At 50.9% G+C, this 13679-nt stretch overlaps 1 protein-coding gene across 1 annotated transcript in view; it reads left to right on the top strand.

Moving 5' to 3' along the window:
- The window catches only part of APBA2 (amyloid beta precursor protein binding family A member 2), a 57123-nt gene that overhangs the window by 22235 nt on the left and 21209 nt on the right, over positions 1–13679 (top strand). The window contains 1 exon segment of the mRNA XM_045560902.1: positions 10826–10971. Within this exon segment, the coding sequence (XP_045416858.1) occupies positions 10826–10971 (146 nt within the window).

Here is a 13679-nt window from a genome sequence, read left to right as displayed (position 1 = left end):
ATTTTACTACCTGGTAGGGCTAGTTCCAGCCCTTGGCACTATCATTCCCTTTCAGATTTTCCCTGGATATTTCTGCACACCTTATTTTTCCATAGAAACTTTAAACTCAACCTGTCTAGTTGTACACTAAAAATTCTTATTGGTATTTTTATTTGGCATGCATTAAATCTATCTATTTAGGGGGAAAGTATTAACTTTACAATACAGCATATAGAATCTTTCCAGCAAAAACAAAAAGGATTTATCTTTTCATTTATTCAAGCTTGTTTATCTTCATCAATAAGGTTTATTCATAAAAATCCAACACATATCCTGTTCATCTATTCCTTGGTGTTTTAAAAGCCTTTTTATTGTTTTTGTAAATGTTAGCTTTCATTATTTATTCCATACTTGTTGCAATTTATAGGTACAAAGAAAGCTATTGATTTTTTTACATATAAAATTTGAAACCATTGCCATAATGAATTCTCTTTTTGAAACAGATTTTTAGTTTAGTTATTTTCTTGGATTATTCCTGCTGTACAATCATAACATCTGCAAATAAGAATGATTTTTGCTTCTTCCTTTCTTGCTTTCTGTTATTTCTTCTTGTCTAATTGGATTGGGTAGAACACAAGGATAAATTTTATAAAATAGAGGAATATGCCTTACTAAAAAAAAATCCACTCTTTTGAAAGAGCCATGCTTTTAATTATTTTATCATAAAACTTTCAAATATATACAGAAACAGAGAGAATACTGTACCCATCACCGGCTTTAGTATTTACCCACTCATGGCCAGCAGTATTTAATCTGCACCCTCACCATTTCCCAGATTATTCTAAAACAAATTTCAGACCTCACATCATATCTTCTTTAAATATTTCAAATATGTATCTCTAAAATATATGAATTCTATTTTTTAAAAATAGCTCCAATTCTCTCTGGGAGGCTGAGGCGGGTGGATCGCTCGAGGTCAGGAGTTCAAGACCAGCCTGAGCAAGAGCGAGACCCTGTCTCTACTAAAAATAGAAAGAAATTATCTGGCCAACTAAAAATCTATATAGAAAAAATTAGCCGGGCATGGTGGTGCATGCCTGTAGTCCCAGCTACTCGGGAGGCTGAGGCAGTAGGATCGCTTAAGCCGAGGAGTCTGAGGTTGCTGTGAGCTAGGCTGACACCACGGCACTCATTCTAGCCTGGGCAACAAAGCGAGACTCTGTCTCAAAAAAAAAAAAAATAGCTCCAATTCTATTATTACAACTAAATTAAAATGAACAGTCATTTCTTTATTTTTATTTATTTACTTTTTGGAGACATTATCTCCCTCTGTCACCTGGGCTAGAGTGTACTGACATCATCACAGCTTACTGTAACCTCAAACTCCTGGGCTCTCGCAATCCCCCTGCCTCAGTCTCCTGAGTAGCTGGGACTATAGGCACACATCACCATGCCCAGCTAATTTTTCTATTTTTTTGTAAAAACAGGGTGTCATTCTTGCTCAGACTGGCCTTGAACTCCTGACCTTAAGCAATCCTTCCACCTTGGCCTCCCAGAGTGCTAGGATTACAGGTGTGAGCCACCATGCCCAGCCCACTTCTTTATATCATTAAATACCCAGTTAGTGTTTGTATTTCCCCAGTTCACAGTGTGCTTTTTAAATGGGGATCCAAATAAGGTCCATCCATTAACATCAGTTGATGTATTTCATAATTCTCTTATTTCTCTTATTTCTCTTATTTTATAGGTTGTCTATCCATCTCTCTTTTTTTTTTTAGTACAATTTTTTTGGTGACCTTGTTGTGGAAGAATCTGTGTCATTCCTCTTATAGAGTTTCCTGTAGTCTGGATTTTGCTGATTGCATCTTCACAGTGTTGTTTAACATGTTCCTCTGTTCTCTGTGTCCTATAAAATGATTTTTTTTTTTAGATATAGATCAGATTCTTAGATTGTTTGGACAAAAAACTGCATAGGTATTATTATGTTCTTCTATCAGAAGACATATGACATCTGGTCATTTCTCTTTGGGTTCTATTAGCAGCCATTAACGATTATTGTCTAGATCTATTAATTGATTAGAGGTTGCAAAATGGTGGTTTCTAATTCCATCATTTCTCCTTCATTCATTAGCTGGAATTCTTCTAAGCAGAGAAACTTCCCCTCATCAAATATTTGGTTACCCTGAGTACAGTTCATATAAGAAAAACAATTTAAATGCTTAATTTTTTCTCTTTATTTAAAAATTTTAAAATTAATGAACTTCTCTAACAACCTCTAAAGATCACCAGTGAGGTTTTATATGCTGTTATTAGAAACTCTTGGGTTGACACATAGGTGGTGTGTTTTTGTGTGTTGTTATCATGTTTATTGATGCTTAAATTGTCCCATCTATGGCCAATGGGAGCCTCTTTAGTTTGGTTTCTGAGTCCTATTACTGTGACCCCAGTAGTCTTTGATAGCTTCCTTGCTTTCTGGTATGACTAGATATTCTAGGGTCATCTTAAATATTTCTTGCTTTAGGACTGGAACCAGTTAGTTATTTCTCCAAGGAGTCCTGTGAAATAATATTTAGAGACTATAATCTGGGCACTGTGGGCGCTCATTGCTGTCGCTTAGGTCAGAGATAGGAAATATGCATATGTATAAGGCAGCCCCTAAAGGGCCCCTAGTGACCTCCATCGCCTGGTATTCATGGCCTTGAGTTATCCCCGCCCTTGTATGTGGCCTGGACTTACTGACTTGCTTCCGGTGAGTAGCATATGGCAGAAATGATGGGATATGACTTCCAAGATGAGGTTACAAAAAGACAGGTGGCTTCTGTCTCACTCGCCCTTTCTTGTTCTCTTGCTTCCTCTCTCTGAGGGAACCAAGCTACTATCATGTCCAGAGGCCCACATGGCACGGGACTGTTGTCTCTGGCCAGCAGCCTCATGAGTGAACTTGGAAGTGGAGCCTCCCTGTTCAGGCTGTCAGATGGCTGCAGTGGCCCCGTGAGCGACCCTGGGGCAGAGGCACACACCTGAGCCACACCCAGATTCCCAACCTGCAGGACCTCTGAGATAAATCCCCTTGCTGACAACAATGTTTGTTGTTTCAAACCACCAAATTTTGGAGTAATTTGTTATGCAGCAAACAATAACTAATATACTACATATTTTGTAGATAAAATATATCATGATTCATACTGATACTTTGTCAGGACTATAGAGTTCCTGCATTTGTACTTTCTTTTTCCTATGCACCAAATCCCTATTCTCAAGGACACCAACATAATTATGCACTTGTTTTATTCTGCTAATCATACAACGGTCTCAGAATAACAATACTAGCACCCCGCCAAGGACACATGACTACAGACACAGCTTATGATTTATTTGCATGTACTTTTGTCTTTAGCTTACAGCCCACAAGGAACATACTGTGTTTTAAAATACTTAGGAAGAGATCACAACTGGATACACATTTAGATTTATTTCACTTTTAATTCTTAGGAATTTGCTTTTTCATTTAATTTTGTTTTGTAATTATATAAAATACATACATGGTTCCAAAGCCAAATATATAACACAGGGTATATGCAAGATGTCTGGTTTCTTTCCCTATTTACCCTCCCCCCAGTTTCTTCCCTCCCATTATAGGAAAACATTTTCAACATTTTACGTATTTTTATTATAAGCATATTTTTCCTTTTCTTAGGTAAATGGTAGTGAATTTGACACCTTTTTCTCCATCTTGCTTTTTTCACTTAATACTGAATCCTGGAGATGATGCCAAAGTTCTGTGCTGTGCACGGCGGTGTATAGAGGATGTCCTGTAGGACGCCACTGTACCGATAAATGTCTCCTATTCAAGAACATTTGGGTGCTTTCCAGTTTTTTTTGCTATTACAAATAGTGCTGCAGTGAACAGCCTATGCATGTGTCCTCTTCCATTTTTGCCAATTTTTTGATTTATTATGCTTCTTCTGGGAAGTCATTCTCCCGGATACAATGCTTAGGATCTGGCCTGAGCAAATCTGTGCACTGTATCGAGCGTGGCTTTGACCTTCCTTCCCTGACGCTCTGCTATGGTTTCTTGTCCTCCCAGCAGCTTGCTGGGTGTCTAAGGTTCAACACTGAAACTCCAAATCCTTTTCTTCAGTGACAGCCCAGCCTACGCTGCAGGCCCAGGTGTGGCCTCTCCCTGGTGAATGTCTCACGGATCTGGTTTTTCAGACAGCGTCTTCTCTTTCCTATGAGCCCCATAGGATCGCCTTCAGGGGGGCTCTCAGAGGCACAGCCCACCACAGTGATGGGGCGAGTCTGCTCCAGGACAGGCTGGTGTGATGGGGGAGGGCCTGGAGGCCACACCTCTGCTCTGCGGCTAACGCTCCGACTGGAGACCCCAGTTACACGACTCTGATGTTCACCCCCTCCTGCCTCCTCTCCCCATTCCAGAACTCCCAGGGGCAGCTGCTCCTGCTGAGCTGGGCGGCCTGGCCTGTGGCCTCAGTACCGCTCCCCCCCCCCAACCCCGCCAACCCCCATCCTGTCCTGTCCTGCCCCACTGGGGCTGTGGCCCCTTGTCCCAGTTGAGGCAGGCTCCCCTCTGCACTTTGGAACCCCTGGAGATCTGATGTCATTTCTCCAGTGTTTTCCACTCTTCCCTCTACCGGCTTTTGAACACGTCTGTCCTGTCCTGCGTTCCGCATCTGTCCACGGCCACCACTCTACCTTCCTCTTCTCCTTCACAACCAGAATTTGGGAATGGCTGACTCACTGTCGGCACCTCCCCTGCACCCTGGCACCCTCGTGGCTCCCGTCCTGGTCTCCTCTGAAACAGCTCTCTAAGGGTGCGACGGGCTTCCTTGTCACTGTGCCCAATACACAAGGCCTCCTGCCAGCGCAGGCACAGATGGGAACACCTCCTTTCTAAGCCCCTCTTTTTCTTGGCACTTGGCAGAGCGGGGTCCTGGGGCTTCCTTCCGCCACCTGGCCCTGTGACTCCCATTGCTGGCTCATCCATGCCTGTGGCTTCACTTGGCACTTGCACGCTGTTCATCCCCAGATCTATTTCTCTGACCTGGACTCCTGAGTCCAGATGCCCACGGAGCTTCCAGGCTTCTGCAACTGAACTTGCTTGGAATCCCCTCCTCAAGGTCAGTCCTTTTCCAAGGGCCCCTTCTCAGGGAATGGACACTGTGGGTGCTCAGTGCTGTCGCTTAGGTCATAGATAGGAAATATGTATATGTAGAAGCAGCCCCAAAGGGCCCCCAGGGCCCTCTACCTCCTGGTATTCATGGCCTTGGGTTATCGCCTCCCCTTGTGTGTGAGCTGGGCTTATTGACTCGCTTCCAATGAAGAGGATACAGCAGAAGTGATGGGATGTGACTTCTAAGATTAGGTTACCCAGCCCTGCAACCAGTTTCCCTGCCTTTTCATCCTCACCTCAGACTCCAGTCCACCTTCCAGTCCTGTTGCTCAACCCCCCAGCCTGAATCCCTATCTGCTGCTGTCTCTCCATCTCCATCATCACCCTGGTCCACACCATCATCACCACTCTCGTGCTTGGACCTCTGCAGTAGCCTCTCTCCTAAGGGAGAGGGAAGCTTCTCTCCCTTCTTCCTCTCTACTGTCTGCCTCTTTGCAGCCAGAGTTAATTTCTACAGGCAGAGTGAGCAGGCCACTTCCGTGATGGATACCCTGGATTGATAGTCCTTGGTGTGGCCTCAGTGTCCTCATATTTGACTGGCACGGTCTCTGCAGGCCCAACTTGTTCCAACTGCTGACCCACCCCTGTGCACAGGCAGTCTGGACATCCTATAGGTCTTCTACGGTGCCATTCTCTCTGCTACCCCAGGGCCTTTGCACCTGATCTTGCCTTAGTGTGGAATATTCTCCCCTTCTTCCCTTTATGGCTTGTTGATTCCTTCTCATCCTCAGACCTCATCTCAAACGGCAGCTGCCCGCAGATTCCTCACGAGGGTGGGCCCCGATATTGCTGCTTCCCTGGGGCCGTACCCTTCCTTGCTGGCATTCACCACTGGCCATCCTGATGCATTTATTTGGTGACTTGGGACTAACGTCAGCCTCACTACATAGCCTTTGAGCTCCATGTTTTCTGTCATAACACCCATCCTCACAGCGGGTTCACAAATGCTGAGTACCTGAATCCATGATGGTGAACTTAGGCAAAATCATTTGACCCCACTTGGGTGATCCTTATTTGTAACGTTGAGACCAGGAGGTCTGCTTCCTGGGGTGGTCAAGGACTGAGTTGGACTATGCCATTGTCGCACAGAGGTTGTGTGTTTCAGTTGTGGGGGCTGCATTCCAGGCCTCTGCCTTTGCAGAGAGCAGAAAACCTTGCAGGTGCACACCCACACTTCCATGTGCGCCATGCCCCGGTGCCCCCCAGAAACCTAGGGGAGAAGCAGACATGGGTCTTAGAGCTAATGAGGACCCTGGGGCCAGGCCCTCACATGGGAAGCCTCTGTCCACCACCCAGGTTCAAGGTGATTTTCCCCAAAGGTGGCAGGGGCAGGGGCGGGGGCTCTCAGGCGTGGCTCTATGGGGCACCTTCCCTGTCCAGGGAGCTGATGAGGGGCCAGAGGGCCTAGGGCTTTCCTAAGGAGTGTTTTATACAGAGGATTCTTCCAGAAGGGAGGAACTTGGAGGCCTTACTCTTCCCCAAACTGTGCAGATACACTGTGCATATGCTGTGTGAGTAAGATACATGTTGTCAAAAGGAGAAATCACTCTCTAGGGAGATAAGATTGCCTTTAAACCCATGTCTTTATTCTCTTGTCATCTGTCTCCCTCTGGTGGTCTTAGCTTAGGGTTAGTCCAAGAGCTAAACAAAATAAGAACAATTTATACCAAAACGGATAAGGCCAGATGCTTTCATATTCTAACAAGGCTATTTGATTTTGGTTTTGCCCTTTGTGGTAGGAGTTGAAATCTGTGCCTGTGAATCTGAAATAACTCCTCAGCCCCACGCCACCCCCGCCGGACACCCTCCTCTGGGTTCTCCTTCCCTAATACACGTGAGAGGAGGAGGCAGGGTAGCAGGCAGGGTCTGCAGACGCTGTGGCATTTATTGTTTCCTGGTAGACAACAGAGCAAGGCAGGAATGAAAAGGACCCCTGGCAGAGGTGGAGCATCTGCTGGAGTTGTAGCAAAGACCTTGAGACCTTCTCTGGTCTCGTCCCAGGGCGCAGGTGTCCGTGGGTGCCAGCAGTGGACCCCGCTGGCCGGGATGGCACCCTTCACACACAGGGTCTGTGCCCCCAGATGGCCCCCAGGTCTGGTGAGGCTCACCGGCCCAAGAACATGGATTGAAATAGGAATGTGAACCTCAGAAACATCTGGTGAGCTATCCAGGTCTCCTTGGGAGCTGGCAAGGGAAGGGTCAGAAGGCAGCAGCCTCGGAAGGTGGGGGTCATATTCCAAAGGGAAGGCCTCCATCCCACCCCTCCCCAGGGTCGGGGCCCCCACCCCAGAGAGGACGCCAGTCCACGCAGGCTGAGTCAGGTGTGAGGCCAGGAAGCCCAGGGCAGCTGAGAGCCAGCATTTCCTGCAGAGCAACGTGACGCCATCTACTGGTCAGTATGAGTCACTACATCGGGCCCCACTGGATGGCTCAGGCTTCACTATGGGGTGACCCTGGCAAATGACGGATGCCTCTGAACCTCGTTTGCTGGAGAGGTGGCCTGAGGTGGTACAAACAGGCCTACTTCAGGCTCTGGGGGGTCTTCCCAGCCCCTCAGCCTGGACACCAAAGGGAGGATAGGGGCATGTCCAGCCAGCCTGCAGCGGCCAGGCCTATTCATACACACTGTCCCAGACGCCCAGCAAGGTGGACAGGCGAACTTCAGTCCAAGGAAGCCTGGGGGTCAGGGTGGGGGTGCTGCATTGTGATCAGTGGCTCCTGTCCCCTCTGTTGGGGTGGCCTCTGCTCCCAGCTTGCTGGTAACAGGCCCTGGTGCATCCTCCAAGGGCCATACAGGCAGGGGTTCTTCCCTTGGTGCTGCCCCCAAATCCTGCAGCCCCCCACCCCTGCCCCTCGCCACTGGTGCATCCAGCCCTGCGCAGCTGGGAAAAGGTTTCTTGGCTCCAGAGCGAGGATCAAGGCTCCTGAGCTGGAAGGAGCCTGATTCGACCCTGGCCATGGAGCCCTGCAGGGGTGAGCCCAGGCTCTCCCGCCCTTAGGGTCCAGGACATTGTATGAGGGGGTGTTCAGGACCTGTACCTCTGAGAGGGGTGTAGCCCCTGGGATTCCTGATTCATTCGCTCCTAAGATGACCCAGGATAGGGGGATTCTTGTCTGCTGGGGACTAGGTGTTCCCTACCTGGCTACATGTCATTGTGAAAGGGTGTGTGTGTGAACGGTACAGATACCTGGTCCCTACCCCAGTTTCAGTGACGCTCAATCTCCTGGGAGGTATTGGGGACTCTGCAAGCCCCTGTGCACAAGGTGCCACAAGTGATTCTGGGCATAGCTAGGGCGGCTGGGGTCTCCCTCCCTCCTTCCCCAAATGACTTCAGCCCCAGGTGTCATTTAAAATGACCTGTCGCCTCCCCACTACCCCCTCAGGGACAGGGTTTAGAAGAGGTTTGTGCCACTTTGCACCTGCAGGTGGGAGGTTCTGGGCCGTTGACGATGGATTTGGTGCCTGCTCTGTCACTGGTCTCAGCGTGGCCATGCACGTCCCTTTGCCCTTGGAGCGTCAGTGCCCTTGTGCAGCCTGCTCAGAGAGCGTGTGCGCGGGCAGGAGCTGGCTTTGGACGCTGCCCTCTGTGACGGCTACTGCCTGGCCTGGTGCCCAAGGCCCCGCCCTGTCCACGATCTAAGACTTATCTTTTTAGACAAATGCAAATAAAAAATAATAATTCATTAATGAATTCCTTATGTTTTCTATGCTTTTAGCCTTTATGAGACTCATATCATAAATCTTATCTTTACAAAATCCCTGCAGAGACAGAAATCAGGAATTTCCTTCTCCCTGCCCTCCACCATTTTGCTGCTTGGGAGACTGAGGCCCGAAACAAAAACTAGGTCCCTCGCCCGGGGGCACAAGGCCTGGGGAGAGCGGAGACCCTTCCAATCTCTGGTCCCCAGAGCCGTCCTGCCTCCCTTTAACGACCTGGGAGGATACTTAAAAGCAGTGGGGGGACCCGATTGGCAGGGCTCAGTTCCGGGCACAGGGTGGACAAAGGGGTCCTGTAGGGAGAGACTGGGCGCAGAGGACGAGCTCCCATCTGGCCTGCCTCGTGCAGGCGAGGGAGGGGCTGCTGGAAGTTTGAGGAGATGGAGAGAGAGATGAAATAGCTCTCACAAGGAGGAAGAGGGTGAATGTCCCAGACGCAGAGAAACGGATTAGAGTTGCCAAGGAGTTTTGAGGGCATTTGGGGCCAGGAATTTATGATGAATTTATCATGGAACCAATTTGATCTCTTGGGCAGCTTTTTCCAGCTTCAGGCCCAGAGAAAATAGATCAGAGTTTTGCCAAACCCCTGGGGTGGGAGAGGCAAGGGCGTTGAGGGTGTTGGGCAGATGTTATTGAGGTGATGGACGGCGGCATCCAAGCTGGGCGAGTTGATGGTCAGAGGTGAGACCGGGGCTCAGCTGGCTGAGGCAGGGGAGAGGTGCGGAGGAGGTTGCTGGTGGCAAGGGCCAGGGAAGTGAGGGACAGCTGGCCCCGTGATGCTGGAGTGGGTCAGGGCGGGGCCAGCTGGAGCAGGAGGGGACCCTGGGAGCCAGGGCCAAGGTCCCCAGGAAGGAGGGCTCTGGCTGAGAGGTGGGCAGCGAAGTGGCAGGCGGTGTGGCCAGCGTGGGCCTGAGAGGACAGCCAAGCCCTGGTCTAGACTAGCTCAGCGCTCAGCTGACTGCAGCCCTGAGACCACATCCTTCTGGGCACTCGACCCTGTGTATGATGTGTCATTGGAACACAGTCGTACTTGCTCATTTCTGTATTGTCTATTGCTGCCTTGAGCCTCAGGTACAAAAGTGAGGAGTTGCAGTAGAGGCCACAAAGCCTGAAATAGTTACCCCCTGGCCCTGTACAGAAAGGATTTGCCAATCCCTTACTAGAGGTGTGCTGTCCATTATAGGAGCCACTAGCTGCTAACGTGGCTCTTTATACTCCAATCAGGTAAAATTACATCAAAGACAAAGATTCAATTCTTTAGTTACAGGAGCCACAGATTAAGTGCTCAAAGCCACATGTGGCTAGTGGCTCCCATATCGAACACTGCAGAGACAGAACCTTCCATCGTGGCTGGAGGAAAGTTCTGTTGGGCCACGATGGTCCAGAGGCAGCAGGTGGAACAAGCGTCATGCTGCTGTGCCTGGGCCTGAGGCGTGTGGGGTGGGAGGAGCTAAACGGACGACCTGAGAGACTGTGGGAGCAGGAGCCCCCAGGACACAGGCAGAGGATGAGACCTGAGAAGGAGAGGGCGCCATTTCAGATCACCATTGTGAGTGCTGGGGGACCTGGGGAAGACATGGAAAGTGCTGTTGTGTTTGGGAAGTGGCACCTTCTGGGTTTGCAGCATGTGCCTGTCACCTTGAAGGACCTGCCTTGAGTGACAGTCACCTGGGATCCTAGCATTGTCCTCCTGACACCGTGTGTGCAGAGTTTTCTGGCCTGAGTGCTGATTTTGTGCAGTTATTTGCACCACACAGCCGGGCAGTGAGGGAAGCAGACCAGCCTGCCCTAGCTGGCTACAGGTTTGTGGTGGGTCAGCCGGTTCCTTCGGCCCCTGTCCTGGTTGCCATGGTCCTCGTGCTTTGGCCGGGCATGCCAGCCCTTTGTTCAGGGCATTTCTCCTTTACAAACCCCCTAACTCTGGGCTCCCCCTTCAGTTCCAGGGCCCTGTGAACCGGAAGACCTCATCGATGGCATCATCTTTGCTGCCAACTACCTGGGGTCCACCCAGCTGCTGTCCGAACGGAACCCTTCCAAAAACATCAGAATGATGCAGGCGCAGGAGGCCGTCAGCCGGGTCAAGGTAGAGGTGCTTCTGGGTCCCTTGTGGGAGCGCCAAAGAGAGGGGGTGCGGTGGGGCACAGGCACGGTGTGTCCGGCTCTGACTGAGCCCTCGGCACGGAGAGCAGGAGTGGCCGAGGTGCCCGGCGCGGCAAAGGTGCCCAGCGAGGCGCCTCGGCAGGGAGAGTGCTGGGGTTTGGGCACACAGGCAGCTAGCTCCTTAATGAGGGAAGGTCCACGGAATCCCCCAGGAACATAATTTTTTTTAAAGATAATCATTCCAAAACATTCTAGTCATAAGACAGTCTCAAATTTGGAGTCTTAAATCCCACTTTGGCAGTATGTGTATTTTTAGCGACAAAGTGCTTCCAGAAAGGGGGAAAATCATATTTTATTTAAATTCATGACCTCAAGAAAAACCGTGACATACTTGCAGCTCCGGGTGCACGTTGGATGGTCTGGTGGTGAAGGGTGGGTGAGGCCGGGCAAGGGGAAGGTGAGGCCAGGTCAGCAAAGCTAAGTGCGGTCAGGAGAGAGAGGATGTGGGGGTCTCAGGTGGTGCCGCCTGGGCAAGACAGGGTCTGCAGACACTGCCACCCCGTGGGGGTGAGAAACGATGGCAGCCCCTCCCCTGCCGTCACCATACACTGACTTGCTTTAACTGAGGCAGAGGCCACCAGGAGGCCATCCACCGTGGTCAGGAGGGAGGAAGCAGCTGGGGGCGGCTCTGAGCCCTGCTGCCAGCACCCCTGGCTTCGTCCTGCCCCAGGCCCCAGGCCCCTGTGCTGGTCCGAGCTCGGCTCGCTCCTGCCGGCTGAGCGCGTCTCTCCTGTCCCCAGTCGTGCCCTCTGTACACAGGTGGTCGACGGTCATTTTTGGTACTTGAGGGGTGTCTGGGTGGGTTTCTCTTGGTCAGCGTGTGGACAGTGACTGTCCACCTGTCCCTGCAGGGCGCTTTGCTGGGCACCAGGCCTGAGTACGGGGGCGTTGACCACAAGGCTGACATAGCCTTGCCACACCTTCCTTCTCTCTGTGCCAACCTGTCTTTCTGTTTCTCTTCCATGCTGCTCAGAGGATGCAGAAGGCTGCTAAGATCAAGAAAAAAGCGGTGTGTAGGACCCTGTGGCCCTGGAACAGCGGCGTCCACTTGTGTGTCTGTGGCTTGTCCTGAGCAGTGGGGTGGGGCGGGGGGGGTCCATGGGAATCCAGATGAGGTTGCAAAGCGGTTTTTCCTGTTCCCTGCATAGGTGAATATCAGACTTTCGTGAATGAAGCCACAGAGAGTTCATTTTTTTAACCACCCACTTACAGAAGAATGTCATAGTTCTCTTCTCTCGCTGTCTTTCTTAGCATCTCTGTGCACTGGTGCATGGCTCGTGCCATGATGTTCCATTTTATGTGGACATTTTTCAAGGTGGCATTTGGTATGACAGTGTGATGGGTCCGGGGCCTGGGCCTCCTGAGCAGCATTAACTAAATCGTTCTGATGGTTGAAGCCACCTTACGTTTAATTTACCGAATCAGCAGGATGAGTAGCTCAGTTTGCCTGTGAGGTGCTTTCTCTGTTGAGAATAGTCTTTGGAGCATGGGCAGACTTTAAAAATTGAGTTGACGGTGAGTCATTTGTTTGTCAACCTGGTCGTTTAGTAAATGCCGCAGGTTTTTTAACTGTCCTCCTCATACGGAAAATGTCAAAATGCTCGATGTTGAGGCCTGGGACAAGCCCGTGGAGACTTAGGACTGGCTTGTTGCCCACTGTTTCCTTCTGTTTAAACAGCCAGAGACGTAGTCCTCCCTCCCCACCTTGAAGTAATGCCGTTTTCTGGCACCGTGGCCAGAGGACCCCGTCTGGGGCTCCCTTCCCTCTGCAGTGAAACTGCTGTCACCCGTGACATTTGCCCTTGCCCAGCAGTGTCTCCTTTGATTCCCCTTCAGCCACAGGAGAGGAAGGGCCTCACTCGTCTTCCTCTGCCCAGGCAGACTTCCCTCTGGTGCCTCTGGGAGAGGCAGAATGGGCCTGGCACTGCAGTGCTGCAGTCGGGGTGTGCTTCCCTCAGAGAAGAGGGGCTCTTGTCTGCAGCCTCTCCATCCAGCTGGAGCAGGCGTCCTCGCGGGCCGCAGCCTGCCTCTGGGGTCTGCAGGTCCAGAGATCCTATAAAGTCACCACCCGCCTCTGGAGGGGTCGGGCACAGGCAGACGCAGCTGGGAAAGCCTCAGCGGCCAGCCAGGAGGCCAGCTGATTCCATGTGGTCAAGGATGGTTCTTCCTTTCTGGGTAGTGAGATGCTCAGTGTCGTTGCTGAGAGCCCCTTTTCTGGGCTGCCCACAGCTGGGGAGGCGAGTGAGGATGGGCAAGCCTGGGAGCCAGGAGCAAGCACAGCCCTGGCGGAGAGCTGCCTCTGCCCACGGCCACTGGTGGCTGTAGGGTCACGGGCCTGACCCCTGGACGTGCATGGCCCACCCTGTTCTCTGGCGTCCCTCTGTAGGATCCATGCTGTTGACACCCTCCCTTCCTCCACCAAGGATGACAACGGCGACCTTTCCCCTCCCCTTGTATCAACCAGCTTTCGGCTCCATTGTTTACCTGCCCCTGGAGCCTGGCCAGCGTCAGGCCGCCCCTCTCGGATCCAGCGTGTTAATCTGCTCGAGTTCCCTCCACAATTACCGCTCACGCCAGAGTCCACCCACAACTTTCCTAACTTGCTCCTGGCTCAACCTACTTAAAATCCAG

The sequence above is a fragment of the Lemur catta genome, chromosome 9, assembly GCF_020740605.2.
Source record: "Lemur catta isolate mLemCat1 chromosome 9, mLemCat1.pri, whole genome shotgun sequence".
NCBI classification, from domain to species: domain Eukaryota; kingdom Metazoa; phylum Chordata; class Mammalia; order Primates; family Lemuridae; genus Lemur; species Lemur catta.
This window is presented reverse-complemented; position numbering and strand designations above follow the sequence as displayed.